The sequence below is a fragment of the Microtus pennsylvanicus genome, chromosome 2, assembly GCF_037038515.1.
Source record: "Microtus pennsylvanicus isolate mMicPen1 chromosome 2, mMicPen1.hap1, whole genome shotgun sequence".
Lineage (NCBI taxonomy): Eukaryota > Metazoa > Chordata > Mammalia > Rodentia > Cricetidae > Microtus > Microtus pennsylvanicus.
This window is the reverse complement of record NC_134580.1, coordinates 131,628,763-131,644,491: the sequence shown is the minus strand read 5'-3', so window position 1 is coordinate 131,644,491 and position 15,729 is coordinate 131,628,763. Positions and strand designations below refer to the sequence as shown.

Sequence of the window (15,729 nt, the reverse complement as noted above, 5' to 3'; positions counted from 1 at the left end):
ATCAACAATTAGAAAGCCTGGCCTGTTTATTTTTTTTTGTTTTGTTTTTCAAGATGGGATTTCTCTGTATAGTCTTGGCTGGCCTCGAACTCAGAGATATCTGCCTGCCTCTGCGTTCCTAGTGCTGGGATTAAAGGCGTGAGCCACTACTGCCCAGTATCATAGGGGATTTTTATTAGCTAAAGTCACCTGTGCTTCATCTGGATGCCAGCTGGCCCCTTGGTATGATCTATGTGCAAATGAAATCACAGGACTTAATCTGTTGGAAACCTGAATCTTTGCCTATAAGTAACACATCTTAAAGATTTCTATTTAAGTCACAACAAAACTCATCATTTTGTATAATTATATATACTAGTATATATTTCCTGTTCATGAAAACTAAAAAAAAAACTATTTAATACTTCACACTAAAGGATAATACCAACCAGGCTTGGTGGGACAATAATTTCAGCACTTAGGAGGCAAAGACGGGTGGATCTCTGTGAGATATGAGGCTAGCCTGGTCTATATATCAAGTTTCAAGACAGCAAGGACTACATAGAGAGACCCTGTCTCAAAAGAATATTCATAACACCAACTGGCCATGATGGCATGTGTTCTTAATCCCTGTACTTAAGAGGCAGAGGCAGGCAGATTTCTGTGAGTTCTAGGCCAGCCAAGGTTACATAGTAAGATCTTCTTTCAAATAATAATGATGATAATAACAATAATAATAATAGCAACAACAGCCAGGTAGTGGTGATGCACACCTTTAATCTCAGGAGGTAGAGGTAAGTGGATTTCTGTGAGTTCAAAGACATCCTGGTCTACATAAAAAGTTCCAAGACAGCCAGGGCAACAGAGAAACCCTGTGTCGAAAAAAATTTTTAAATAACAACAACAGGTAGCCTTCCAGATAGCTCAGCAGTTAAGAAAGTGCTTGTGTAATTCTGGCATCCTGAATACAACCTTTTGTTGTAGAATATCTTACTCTTGGCTTTTTTGGGGGCCTGCCATCCAGCTCGCAAATAAATCACACACAGAAGTTTATTCTTAACTATGAATGCCAGGCCTTAGCTTGGCTTGTTTCTTGCCAGCTTTTCTTAACTTAGATTATCCTAACTACCTTTTGCCTCTGGGTTTTTGTCTTTTCTATATCTGGACACCTTTCTTTCCCTCTTACTCTGTGACTGGCTGGGTGACTGCCCCTGGTGTCTTCTCCTTGTTCTCTTGTTGCTCCTTTCTCATTTCTCCTATTTATTCTCTCTGCCTGCCAGTCCCGCCTATCCTTGCTCCTGCCTTGCTATTGGCCATTCATCTCTTTATTAGGACCACCAGGTGTTTTAGACAGGCACAGTAACACAGCAACACAGAGTTAAACAAATGCAGTGTAAACAAAAACCACACACCTGAAAATAATATTCCCAACCATCTTTGACACACAAATAAGGATAGAAGGAGAGAAACAACTCCACAGAGTTGTCCTTTGACTTCCGTTTTAATTACTTGTGTATTGTTATGATAAGACATCATGATGAAGGCAACTTACTAAAGGTGTTTATTTGGACTTACAATTTCAGAGGGTTAAAGTTCATGATGGCAGAGTAACAACGTGCAGCAGGGACAGCTGAGAGTTCACATCCTGATCCACAAGTAGGAGACAGAGAATGAGTCTCTGGAAACAGTATGGACTTTTGGAACCTCAAGGCCCTCCTCCAGTAACACACCTCTTCCAACAAGGCCATACTTCTTAATCCTTCCCAAACAGTTCCACCTATGACCTATGGGGCCATTTTCATTCAAACCACCACAACCTCTAGAGAAACACATTTTTTCACAAATAACAATAACAACAACAACAAGGTTGGGAGTAGAGCTCAATTAATAATAATAGTTACTGTCTTGGTCAGGATTTCTATTGCTGTGATGAAGCAGTATGACCAAAATCAAGATGGAAAGGGTTTATTTGGCTCACACTTCCATATCACTGTTCATCACTGAAGGAAGTCAGGACAGAAACTCAAAAAGGGAAGGAACCTAGAGGCAGAGGCTGATTGTCTTAGCTAGGGTTTCTTTATTTCTTTTCTTCTTTTCTTTGTTGTTCGACACGGGGTTTCTCTGTAGCTTTGGAGCCTGTCCTGAACTTAGTATGTAGACCAGGCTGCCCTCAAACTCACAGAGATCCATCTGTCTCTACCTCCCAAGTGCTGGGATTAAAGGTGTGCACCACCACCCAGTTTGTTTGTTTGTTCAAAGACAGGGTTTCTCTTTATAGACATGGCTGTCCTGGAACTTGTTCTGTAGACCAGAGATCTGCCTGCATCTGCCTCCTGTGTTGTGGTATTAAAGGAATTCACCACTATTGACTGGCTCAATTTTTCTTTTAAAAGTTCAAAGTCTTAAGCCGGGAGGTGGTGGTGCACGCCTGTAATCCCAGCACTCGGGAGGCAGAGGCAGAGGCAGGCGGATCTCTGTGAGTTCGAGGCCAGCCTGGTCTACAAAGGGAGTTCCAGAACAGGCTCCAAAGCTACAGAGAAACCCTGTCTCGAAAAACCAAAAAAAAAAAAAAAGTTCAAAGTCTTTCAGTTATGGCTCCTATAAAAATTAAAATTAAGGGGGAGCTGGAGAGATGGCTCAGAGGGTAAGAGCACTGGCTGCTCTTCCAGAGGTCCCGAGTTCAATTCCCAGCAACCATATGGTGGTTCACAACCATACATCTGTAATGAGACCTGGTGCCTTCCTTGCCAGCAGTACATTGTATGCTTAATAAATAAATCTTTAAAAAAATTAAAATTAAGTTAAATACTTTCTTTCAAGAGGGAAGAACCAGGACACAGTCAGAATCTGAGCAAAGCAAAACCAAACCCCGACAGTTAAATAACTTAACGACCAGTTATCTGGGTTCCCTCCCTATCACTTCTCCAGGCCTGCCCTCTGCAGCACACACAGCTTGTCTTCTGGGTTCACACAGGCTCCAATCCACCTCAGCTGCTGTCCTCAGGGGTCATCCCATGGTACTTGCATCTCCAAAATGCTGGAGGCTTCTGCAGCAACTGGACTGCACATTCACCAATAGCCTCTCCTGGGCTCTTTCATGGTGCCAAGCCTCAGTTTCTCTTCATGACACCTTCAGTCCTGATGCTTCAACTGGTACTGAGTCTCCACCTTCACCAACAGTCCTGGCTTCTCACACTGCCAAACCTCAACTGCTCTCTGATGTAGGAGGTTCCTCTGTTTATGTGTTGCTTTCATTGGCTAATGAATAAAGGAACTGCTTTGAGCCTGACAGGGCAGAACTTACACAGGTGAAGTAGACAGAGCTGAATGCTGGGAAGAAGGGTAGAGTGGCAGATGCCATGGATCTCCTGCCTGGGATGGACTCTGGTGAGAATCTTGCCGGTAAGCCAAAGTCAAGTGGCGATACATAGATTAATAGAAATGGCTTAAATTAAGATGTAAGAATTAGCCAATAAGAAACTAGAGCTTGATCCTACTGCACGTACTGGCTTTGGGGGAGCCTAGGCAGTTTGGATGCTCACCTTACTAGACCTGGATGGAGGTGGGTGGTCCTTGGACTTCCCACACATCAGGGAACCCTGATTGCTCTTCGAGCTGATGAGGGAGAGGGATTTGATCGGGGGAGGGGAGGGAAATGGGTGGCGGTGGCGGGGAGGAGGCAGAAATCTTTAATAAATAAATAAATTAATTAAAAAAAAACAAAAAAAGAAACTAGAGCTAATAGGCCAAGCAGTAATTTAATAAATACAGTTTCTGTGTGGTTATTTCGGGTGTAAGCTAGCCGGGTAGCCGGGACAGAACAAGGGCCCGCTCTCCATGACCCCTTCATGCCTTCAAAACCAGTACCACCTGAGAGACTCTTACACAGTACCAAATTAAGCTGCCAGCATGAGGTATAGCCTTGACCACCTCTAGAACACAGTATAGCTTCTGTAGGTTGACCCTGATGAAACACCAGAAGATTTCACCTCAACGATGCTGATCTCTTTGTTTGTTTTTTTGAGACAGGGTTTCTCTGTGTAGTCCTAGATGTCTTGGAACTCTGTAGCCCAGGCTGGCCTCGAACTCACAGAGATCCACCTGCCTCTACCTCCCGAGTGCTGGGATTAAAGGTGTGCGCCACCACCTCCTGCTGGTCTCTTCTTAATCACAGCTAAATTCTCAGCTCCAGCCAACCAGCATCAAGTGTCCCAGGAAAGCAAAGTTTTCGCTTTAGCAGTTCTGGGATCTTGTTAATTCAAACTGATTCTTTAGCCCCAGCAAACCAGAACCACAGAATCTTAATCCAAAATAACAAACTACCTCAATAGAGTATTTATTTATTTATTGGTATTTTTCAAGACAGGGTTTCTCTATGGCTTTGGGGGCTGTCCTGGAACTAGCTCTTGTAGACCAGGCTGGCCTCGAACTCACAGATATCCACCTACTTCTGCCTCCTGAGTGCTGGGATTAAAGGCATGCGCCACCACGGCCCAGCTTCAATAGTCTTTAAATTTCCCTCCGAAATGTCACAAACACAGGCCTCCATCGTCTGCCTTGCTCTCAACATTCTTATCTTCCGAGCGCCTACAGAACAGCTCACTGAGCTCTCAACATTCAATGGCTTTTCTAGCCCAAAGTTCCAAAATCATCCCACAATGCTTCCCAAACAATATGATCAGGTCTGTCACAGCAATACCCCTCTGTCCCTATACCAACTTGTCCTAGGGTTTCTATTTCTGTGATGAAACACCGTGACCAAAAGCAAGCTGGGGAGGGAAGACTTCAAGTTCTACTTACACTTCTAAAGCGCTGTTCAGGAAGTCAGGACAAAAACTCAAACAGGGCAGGAACCTGGAGGCAGGAGCTAATGCAGTCAGAGGCCATGAAGGAGTGCTGCTTTGTGGCTTGCTCTGCATGGCTTGCTCAGCCTGCTTTCTTATAAAACCCACAACCACCAACATGGGCTGGGTCCTCCCCATGAATCACTAAGAAAATACCCTACAGGCTTGCTTACAGCCTGATGTTATGAGACATTTTTTCTTTTCGTTTTTTTTCTCTTTTTTCTTTCTTTCTTTCTTTTTTATTTTTTATTTTATTTATTTTTTTTTTGAGACAGGTTTTCTCTGTGTAGCTCTGGCTGTCCTAGGACTCTGTAGACCAGGCTGGCCTCGAACTCACTGAGATCTGCCTGCCTCTGTTTCCCAAGTGTTGGGATTAAAGACATGCACCATCACTGCCCAGCTGGTTTGGTTGATTCTTACAAAGTTGAATACAAAATTACTATTCGACCCTGCAATCCCACCTCTGGGTTCATACTTAAATCAACTGAAAATGGAAATTCAAACACCAATATCACAGCAATTTTATCCACAATAGCCAAAGAGTAGAAAGAACCAATATGTTCATGACATGTGAATCAATTACTAAAGCAGATCCACTTACTAGGTTTTGTACTTCTTCCCAGGACTTCATCTTTTTCCTCCTTCGTACCTTAATCGGCAAAATCCAGGAGAATGGAATATTAGCAAATATATACATACTTATTTCTATCTGCATTTATGAATATATACTTGGGGAATTGCTCTTTTAATGGGATGAGTTTGCTTTAGATGAGAAAAAGAAGAAAGCTTGGGAGATGGATAGACAGCACCTATTGTCCTGTCACGTGAATAGACTGAATGCCACAGAAGAGGACATTTAATAAGTTTGAGCACGCTGGGCACACAGCTGTAATCCCAGGACTCAGAAGGTGAGGGAAGAAGGGTCAGAAGTGCAAGGTCATTTTTGACTACAAAATAAGTTTGAGGCCAACCTGGGAAACATGGGACTCTTTCTCAAAGTAACCAACAACTGCTGGGCAGTGGTGGTACATGACTTTCATCATCACACTTGGGAGGCAGAGGCAGTAAGATCTTTATGAGTTTGAGGCCAGCCTGGTCTACAGAGTGAGTTCCAGGGCAGACAGGACTGTTACACAGAGAAAGCCTTTCTTGGGAAAACAAAACAAAAAACAAAAGCCCTACCCAAGAACTAAAATGATCAGTAGGAGGCAGGAGAGACACAGGAGAATCTCAAGCTTGAGGCCAGCCTGGGCTACAGAGAAGACCCTATCTCTAAAAAATAAAAACAGTGCCAGAATGGTGATACATACCTATAGGTCCAGCACTTGGGAGGCTGAGGCAGGAGGATTATGAGTTCAAAACCAACCTGGCAAGTTTGAGGCTAGCTTGGGTAATGACTAAAATGGTAATATTTATGTATGTACTCTTACCACCATTTTAAAAAGCTGCATTAAATAAACAAAAATGAGAGCTACTGCCAAAAGTAAAAATGTACAGTGAATTTGAACAAACATTTTTCCACAAAGAGAAAGGAAATATATTCAACATCTTTAGTTATTGAAGAAATTAAAAATAAAACCATAGCTGTGCAGTGGTGGTGAAAGCCTTTAATCCCAGTACTCGGGAGGTAGGAGGACCTCTGTGAGTTCAAGGCCAGCCTAGTCTACAGAGCCAGTTCCAGGACAGTTAGGGCTGTTACAAAGAAAAACCCTGTCTTAACAAAAAACAAAACAAAACAAGACAAACTACAGAGAGTTAATACTAAACACTAGCCTGACTTTTTAAAAATAAATCGCTGGCCGGTCTAGAACTCAGAAATCCATCTGCCTCTGTTAGAAGTGCTACCACACCCAAATTTAGTAATCTTTTTCAAAGCTTGACAGTATCAAGTAACAGGAAGGACATATTCAGTCCTGGGTCCTGGTCCCACACACTGGCTAGCTTGTCTACTCTCTGAGCTGTAGCTTCCTCATTTAGGAAGCGAAGGGGCTGTCCTGGGGTCCAGGAATCAAGTACATCTCTGAGGGTTAGTCACTGTTGATGAATAAGAAACACCTAGACAGGCCTGATCTTGTGGAAGACCTAAGTTCAGTTCCTACTGTCCACATACGATGGCTTACGACTGTCTTTAACTCCATCTGCGGGGATCTGATGCCTCTGGCTTTTGAGGACACGTGCACACACACATACACATAATTAAAAATAGGGGTTGGAGAGATGGTATAGCGGTCAAGTGACTGGCTGCTCTTCCAGTTCAATATGAGTTCAATTCCCAGAACCCAAATGGTGGTTTTCAGCCATCACTAACTCCAGTTCCAGGGGATCTGATGCCCTCTTCTGGCCTCCAGAGGCAATGCATGCACATAGCTCACCAACATACATGCAGGCAAATACCCATACTCAATTTTTTTTTTTTGAGACAGGGTGGAATTCTACATAGGTGAAAATGGCCTCAAACTCAGAGATCCTCCTGCCTCTGTTTCCTGAGTGCTAGGCCTAAACATGGCCCCACAAATATTTGAAAATTAATAAAAAAAAAAATAATAAATCTTTTAATTAATTTATTTATTGGGTTTTTTTTTTTTTTGAAACGGTTTCTCTGTGGCTTTGGAGCCTATCCTGGAACTTGCTCTGTAGACCAGGCTGGCCTCAAACTCACCTGTCTCTGAGTGTTGGGATTAAAGGCGTGTGTCACCATTTACCGTTTTTTGTTTGTTTTTAAGATTTGAAAAAACAAAAATCACCTAAAATCTCAGCTCAGCTATGATTGTCTACGAGATGGCAATCTAAGGACAATTAGGTCCTGAGGGTTCTGATCCGAATTAATCCTTTGATAGAGTCACGATGTCACAGTACCAGTCAATGGAAGAGCTGTGGAAGGGGGTGTCTGAGAGGTCACTGGGGTTGTGGGTAGGAGTGTGTTTTGCCCTGGTTTCTTTTTCTTTTCTTTTCTTTTTTTTTTTTTTTTTTTTTTTTTTTTTTTTTGGTTTTTCGAGACAGGGTTTCTCTGTGGCTTTGGAGCCTGTCCTGGAACTAGCTCTGTAGACCAGGCTGGTCTCGAACTCACAGAGATCCGCCTGCTTCTGCCTCCCGAGTGCTGGGATTAAAGGCGTGCACCACCATTGCCTGGCCTGCCCTGGTTTCTTTCTGTTTTCTTCTTTTTCTGCTTCCTGGCCATTGAGAATTGAAGAAGCCCACCCGACCCCCACCCCACCTGCCGCAAACTGTGGCCTCCGTGATTTTCTGCCTGAGTATCATGATTCGAAAGAAATCCTTCCCTTCCAGCTGTCCTTGCTATTTGGTCACAGTGGTGCAAAAGCAATGAAGATACTTCTGAGAGAAAAAGTGGTGATAATCAATCAAATGTTTAATTCCATTTCATTCTCTTTGGGCTTAAGGCGGTATGGTATCCCTGATTGTCCAAACTGGCAAACCAAGTAGCAAATAGATATTTGCACTCTAAATATGGAAGAACTTTAGCACTCAAAGATGATCACATGATTGCAACAGTTTCAATCTAACATAATGGGGAGGTCAGAGCAGGGCAGTGAGAACAGAGATGAGGCTTAGTGCCTGTAGCCCAGGAGCAGCGGGAAGGGCGGGGCAGGAACCCTGAGCAAGCTCTGATCTCCCTAATCATGTAGACCCGGGCCACCTGAGGAACAAGCATTTTAGCGTGTGACCCTGTGGGGAGCTTCCAGATTCACACCATAACCAACAAGGCTACTACTGAGGAACTGTATTAAGAATACAATTTGTCTACTATTCTGTTTTCCTTTTGCTTTTCCTTTTTGAGACAGAGTTTCTTTATGTAGCCTTGGCTGTCCAGGAACTCACTCTGTAAAACAGGCTGGCCTTGAGCTCACAGGGATCCACCTGCCTCTGCCTTAGCAAGTGCTTGGATTTAAGGTGTGCACCACCACCCAGCACACAATTTCTCTACTTTATTTGCAACTATCTATGAATCTATACTTATTTCCATAGAAGAAGTGTTTTTTTATACAAGGTCTCACTATGTAGCCCAGATTGGTCTCAAACTCTCAATACCTGGTCCCTCAGCCTCCAGAGTGGTAGGGCTGTAAGGATGCTACCAGACCCAGTGAGTGACAGGATTAAAGGTGTGTCACCACACCCAGCGAGTAAAAAGAAAAAAAAAGTTCCAGGCTTCCTTTCCACAGCCCCTAAGAAGAGAACACTCTTTGCTCTCATTTCATTCTGTTACTGCGCTGAAACAGTCTGACTAGGCGGGCAGTGGGTGCACAACTTTAATCCCAGCACTTGAGAGGCTGAGGCAGATGGATCTCTGTGAGTGTGAGTTCCAGGACAGCCAGGGTTACACAGAGAGAAATTCTGTCTCAAAAAACTAAAAAACAAACAAAAAGGGGGGGGGGATTAAAATTAATTAAAAAACAAACCAACAAAACAACCCCACTGTGACCAAAAGCACCTTGGGGAGGAAAAGGTTAATTTGGCTTACACTTCCAGGTCACAGTCCATTACTGAGGGAAGTCAGGGCAGGAAGCATGGAGGAATGCCGTCTGCTGGTTCAGTCTCTGCTTCACGCTTAGCTGATTTTTCAAGTTCCTATCTGCATGTGTGTGTATCTATGTGTGTATGGACATGTGAGTGCAGGTGTCCACAGAGGTCAGAGATACTGGGTACCCTAGAGCTGGAATTAGAGGTGGCTGGGGGAGGGGCACCTGATGTAGGTGCTGGGACTTGAACTTAGGTCCTCAGGAAGAGTAGTACCTGTGTGTGACTGCTGAGTCATCTCTCCAACCCCTTAGGGAACGTTCTCACACAGCCCAGAACCACCTGTCCAGGGAATGGTGGTTCTGTGCCATGGTGTCCTGTGCCATGGATTTAAACAATCCGAACAGTCCCTCACAGACATGCCCATACACCAAGCTGACAGGACATTCAACTAAGGCTTCTTTTTCACACAATTGTAGGCTGTTGTGAGTTTATGGGTAATACTAACTGGACACTAATTCAAACACCTGGAAAGCTCTGGCAAAGCCAGAGGATTATAGTCAAGTTTTCCCTTCACAGGAAAAGAATGGAATCAATGATTATTTACTTTATTTCACCAATCAATATTTATGGAGGGTTTACTGAGCTCCGAGGCTTGTTTTGGAAGCTAGAAAATTAATGATTTAAGATCCCTTCCTAGGGAAATGGAAATTATAAATAAAAAGGGCTAATGTGATAACAACTTTGGCATAGCATTCTAAAAATTCCTTCATGGCATCACTTACGAGTTGTCTGACAGTCTTCCAACTTACTGCCTTTTGGGGTACTGACGTCCCAATCTGCAAAATAGAATAATATATGTGTGTGTATATGTATATATATATGTGTGTATATATATATATGTAATTAATCTGAGCCTCTGACGTATTCAAAGATACATATAAAATACCTGAAACAAGAATATGTACATTTTCTAGGGAGAGAATTTTTCTAGACCCTATGCCGGCTAAATCATAAAGGCTTTATGAATTTAATATTTTTCAATTAAATCCCAAATTCCCTCTCCTTTCTAATATTCCATGATTCATATAAATCTCAAAGGTCCCCACTTCCATCTCTAACAGCCCATGATTCCACTGTGGATGGAAAAGAGACAGAGATTGAGATCCTGATTCCCAGACATCCCTTCCCAAGAGGAAAAGGGTTAATTCTAACCCAGAACCCTGTGCTCTGTGCCTTACCCTCGCCAACTCTCCCACTTCACTTCTCAGCCTCTCTCCAGATCCTACCCACTTCCCCATCTAGCCTGCAATTTAAGTTTTGGCCTTACTTAGCGTAGGACTTTGTACAGACAACACCTTCTAGAAAAGCTCTTAGGGAACCATAGAAAAAGGATTTTGTTATATTTTTAATATATTTTTATTCTTTGATAATTTCATACATGCATACAATGTTTTTGATAATAGTCATTGATTCCTGCCAGTAACTTCTTCTAGCTCCACCTCCGACTTTTTTCATTTTAATGTGTTTGTGTGTGTGTGTGTGTGTGTGTGAGAGAGAGAGAGAGAGAGAGAGAGAAAGAGAGAGAGAGAGAGGAGGAGAGTTCATCTGTGTAAAACATTGAGTGCAGGTGCTGGCAGAGGCCAGACATTAAATCCTCTAGACCTGAAGTTACAGGTGGTGTGAGCTACCCTATCTACCTGGGTGCTGAAAACTGGAAGCTTGGAGCTGGGATGGGGACAGGGTTTTGCCATGTAGCTCTAACTGGCCTAGAACTCACTATGTAGACCACACTAGTCTCAAACTCACAGAGATCTGCCTGCCCCTGTCAACTTCTGGAATTAAAGGAAAACGCTGTTATACCTGTTTCTTTCTCTCTGTAACTCTGACTGTCCTGGAACTCACTCTGTAGGTCAGGCTGGCATTGAACTCAAAGATCCGCTTGCCTCTGCTTCCCGAGTGCTGGGATGAAAAGCGCCACCACTGCCCAGCCACAGCATCCACCCTTAACCAGCCATTTCTCTAGCTCCAGGAAACGTATCATATGGAACCTCTGTCCCATTCTGGGGTTCAGTTCCTTTTCTGGAAGATGGAGATACAAACCTTATTTGTGAGCAAGCTGTCAAATAGAATACGCCAGAAGTTGCCAGACATTACACTTTTGCTGGTATCATCTCCGAACTTTCACAAGCTTCCATGAGGTCAGCTCTCTTACATCTAGAGCTTGGATTTTAGATAAGAAAACTGTAGCTGAGAGGCTGTGGGCAGTATGCCTAATGAAAATGTGTCTCTGTGTGTGTGACATGTGCATGTGAGTGTACAGGTGTGTGAGAAGGTCAGAGGAGGGTGTCTTACTGTTGTTCTCCTTACTGCCTTGAGATAGGGCCGCAGACTGAGTTTAGAAGCACATAGGTTTTGCCTAGGCTGGGGAACCAGTTCTTAAGATCCACCTGCCTCTGACCCTCAACACTAGGGTGATAGGTGAGCTCAGTCACACCTTGTTTTCTCACATGGATGCAGGAGAATCCAGAACCTCGTGCTTTTGCAGCAAGCACCCTTACCAACTGAGTCACCTCCCTTGCTCTGAAGGCACTTTTTAAAGCCCAGTCTTCCCCAGAGCTTTATTTACTCCTCTCAACAACTGGGCGATAGGTATTATTTACTGCTAGGGGTGCTAAAGCAAAGAAACCCTGTCAAGAGGATGCCACCAGACAGCCTGACTCCCAACACTCCAGACCGCAGCTGTCCAACAAAAATATACCACAAACTGTATGTGTAATTACAAATTTTATAGCACCTGTATTTCAAAAAAGACACAGGTAAAATTAAAATAATATAGTTTATTTGACCCAAAATACACAAAATAATACAACATGTTCCAACGTGTAATAAATATAAAACCTTTTTCTTTACCTTCACAGAGGCACGAGTATTCTACATTATAATACATTTCAATTCGGGGTATTTACATTTCAAAGGTTCCATAAATACATGTGGCTAATGGACACCGTAATTACAGTTCACTCATTAATCCTAAAATTAAAAAGCAGTACCCACAGAACCACCTGTCTCTTGGTTTTCGAGGACAAGCAAAAATAATGACAAAGAACCCTCGTGCATTTGCTTTGTGCCAGGAAACAATATTAAGAATCTTACCCAAGTATTTTGTCATCCTCAAAATAAGGTGAGTTCTATTGCACTCACGCAGGCGGTAGGGTGTGCGTGTGTGCACTTCTGCGGCCCAGGCGTGACCTCTAAATCTAAGGTTACAGGATTGAGTCTGCCTGCTCTTTCTCGCTATCCTTCCCATTCCTTCTTTTCTTCCTTCCTTCCCCCTCCCCCTTTTTTTCCTTTTTCCTTTTTTTTTCCGAGGCAGGATTTCTGTTTCTCTGGCTGTCCTGGAATGCTCTTGTGTAGAGCAGGCTGGCCTCGAACTTACAGACATCCGCCTGCCTCTGCCTCCTGAGTGCTGGTACCACGCCTGGCTGAGCGGTATTTCTTAAAATAGTAGGAGCCCCTATCCCGCTGCCCCACCCGGGTGAGCCGTCAAGCTCCGTCAAGGCCCTGGCCAGCCCCCTCATTGACCCAGGACTGCCGACGCTCCGCCCCGATCCTGGTCCAGCATCCGCCCTAGCAGGCGCAGATCACCTGCAAGTCGAGGTGGCCCGTCCGCAGGGTCGCCTCTCCTTGTACCTCTTTCCTCTTCAATATAGTATCCTCTTCCGACTGCGATTCCGACTTCTGGTCAGTCTCCGTCTCCGCCCTCCCTGCCTCCCTATCCTGCGGCTCCTCCGGGAACAGACGATTCTCGGAGATGCTGTCCGAACTCTCGGGAGAGCTGACTTCTGCGTTCCAAAAGGCCTTGGCCAGGTCACACTTCACGTGACTGCGAGTGGGCGGGGCTTCCGGGACCGTGTGCCTTCCGCTCCTAGGGAAGCCCGCGGTGTCGCCCATTTCCGGCCGCTACGGAACTTCGCAGGTGGAGGTAAGCTCTGCTCGCCCTCGCTCGAGCCCGCGTCCCCCTAGGGCAGCGCTGCCTCTGCCCTTCAGCCCATCCCTCTCTTCCCGGTCTTCGCGCAGACGCAGAGCCATCCTGTAGCTACGGGACAAAGAGGGTGACGCGGAGAGCTGTAGTCATGGCGGCGCCGGAGCCCGGCCTGGCCGCCCCGAGCCCCGCGGCGCTGCCTGAACAGCAGGAAGGAGCCGTTGACTGTGCGGACCCCGCGCCCGACTCCGTGAGCTCCGCGGCCCCGGAACTCCCCGGCAGGCCCGCAGCTTTGGACGCGGCTCTGCAGGCTGAAGCCACCCCGCGGCCCGGCGCCTCTCGGCCGGGCCCAGAGACGTTTCGCCAGCGTTTCCGGCAGTTCCGCTACCAGGACGCGGCGGGTCCCCGGGAAGCTTTCCGGCAGCTGCGGGAGCTGTCCCGCCAGTGGCTGCGGCCCGACATCCGCACCAAGGAGCAGATTGTGGAGATGCTGGTGCAGGAGCAGCTGCAGGCCATCCTGCCCGAGGCGGCCCCGGTCCGGCGGCTGCGGCGCCGCGCAGACGTGCGCATCACCGGCTGAGCAGAGGAGCCGGGGGCTCCTTGGACTGTGATACCCTACCACGAGTTAATGAAAGTTGAATTTTGACAGTTCCTGTGATCTGGTGTGTCGTTCGTCCTCTATTGGGCTTATTTCCCGAGCGTGTTCCCCACCTTTCCAGTTGATAAGAGGAATGTCGGGAGCCTCTAAGAGTAAAGCTTTACGTACTATTCCTGGACCCCTGGGGTGGAGATGCGCCGGACTTTGCCCTTAGGCAGGAAATTCTTCTCACCCCGTTGAGTAGTTCTAGGCCATCCCTCTACCACGTTCCCAGTTTTTCTGAACCTGAGTTGTCTTGCAGAATGCTAATGATGGTTGTAGTCGGCTAGTGTTCCATACTACCCTCTGCCTTGCACTAGCTCGTATCCGAGCTTGAGCAATAAAATGGGTGGCCCTGTTAAAAGCTCAGCTCAGTGTTGTGGTTCTTTTTTTTTTTTTTTTTTTTTTTTTTTTGTGTTGTGGTTCTTGCTTTTAATCTCAGCACTGGGAGGAGGTGATTGAAAAAGGGACTGGGGCTGGGCCCAGCCTGGTCTACATAGTGAGTTCCAATCAGGGCTATGTAGAGAGACCCTCTAAAAATATAAAACAAAAAACTGATCAGGCAACAACTGGTGTTACCAAGGAAAATGAAATGGGTCTTATAGTGTCACTTCCTTGTAAATGAATCTTAAAGCTTTCTGCTTGGTGGCTTAAAGATCAGTGATTGCAATCCACACAGTGGACAAACGTCTTTAACACTTGCTGTTACATATATATTTATGTATATGTGTATATATGTATATATACACACACCACAGTATACAGCTGTCCAGTAACTAACGCGGATGAAAAGGTTTGGCCCCTGTCTCCTTTTGGTCAGGGTCTACTGGCTTTGCACGTGCCGGTGATTATCATTAGAGAAATGTTTTGACTAAAACTAATAGAGGGTTCATGACCTTTGTTAAAAGCCTACTGGTGACCATGACCAGAGCATATACTATGAAGAGGGAAAGAGCTCTCCTGTCAGCTCCCTGGAGTGAAGCACTTTCTCTTTTACAATGAATAAACAGAAACCATTTTCAACCCCTAATGCTCCATTTGCACAATGGTTTTCCATGGAATGACCTTGGAATGTGTTAAAATTACTGGAAGTCCTCATTTTAGTGTATTCAGGGGGCTCCTGTTTTTAACAATTTTCTCTAATCCTCAACTCTACCAAGAGAAGGAATTTTTCAAAGAATGAAACATCTGGATTTCCTTGAGGCTTGTTGGGGGAGGGGGTAGTTTGGGTCTATAGAAAGCTTGGGTTTATTCAAGAGTGGTGGGTGAATCTCAGTGTAGAGAAGGCAAGGCCCTTGCATTGCTTCCAGCAACCAAAACTAGTAAATCTGTAGCTTCCACCACAATGCATGAGCCAGACTTGGGTAGAAGCTGGTATGAGCATCTAGCTTTGGATGATTTGAAAGCATCTGCTTATGCTTTCCTGGAATTTCTTGATAGAGTTTGTGTCTGTCTCCCTGTACAAGATTATCATAGAAGAGCAGGCATGCTATAAAACATTGATTATATATCTTAAAAGTAGGGTGAAACATTTGATTCTTGCTGGGTTATGGTGGTGCACTCAGGAGACTAAGGCAAGATGACTTCAAGTTTGAGGCTTGTTAGATGACATGCTCAAGGCCAGCCTGGACTACATAGCAAGACTGTCTAAAAAACAACCAGGCATGTGCCATAGGACTTTAATCCTAGCACTTGAGGGAGAAGCAAGGGATTTCTGGGAGTTCTGGAACAGTCAGCTACATTGTGAGACCTTGCCTCCAAACTAAACAAAATCACAACCTTTTATACTCCAGTAATATGTGACTGACACA

At 45.0% G+C, this 15,729-nt stretch overlaps 2 protein-coding genes across 2 annotated transcripts in view; one reads left to right on the top strand and one right to left on the bottom strand.

The window, feature by feature from the left end:
• Positions 1-13,250, bottom strand: part of Cnbd2 (cyclic nucleotide binding domain containing 2) — a 53,350-nt gene extending 40,100 nt beyond the window's left edge. The window contains exons 1-3 of the mRNA XM_075962737.1: positions 12,945-13,250; positions 10,082-10,135; positions 5,425-5,472 (exon numbers count right to left, since the gene is read on the bottom strand). Of these exons, the coding sequence (XP_075818852.1) occupies positions 5,425-5,472; positions 10,082-10,135; positions 12,945-13,250 (408 nt within the window). The remainder of the gene's footprint in view (positions 1-5,424; positions 5,473-10,081; positions 10,136-12,944) is intronic.
• Scand1 (SCAN domain containing 1) lies at positions 13,154-13,932 on the top strand. Its single transcript, XM_075962736.1, has 2 exons — positions 13,154-13,281; positions 13,377-13,932. The coding sequence occupies exon 2, from the start codon at positions 13,433-13,435 to the stop codon at positions 13,859-13,861; it is 429 nt and encodes a 142-aa protein (XP_075818851.1). The 5' UTR covers positions 13,154-13,281; positions 13,377-13,432; the 3' UTR covers positions 13,862-13,932.
• The last annotated feature ends 1,797 nt before the right edge of the window (positions 13,933-15,729 follow it).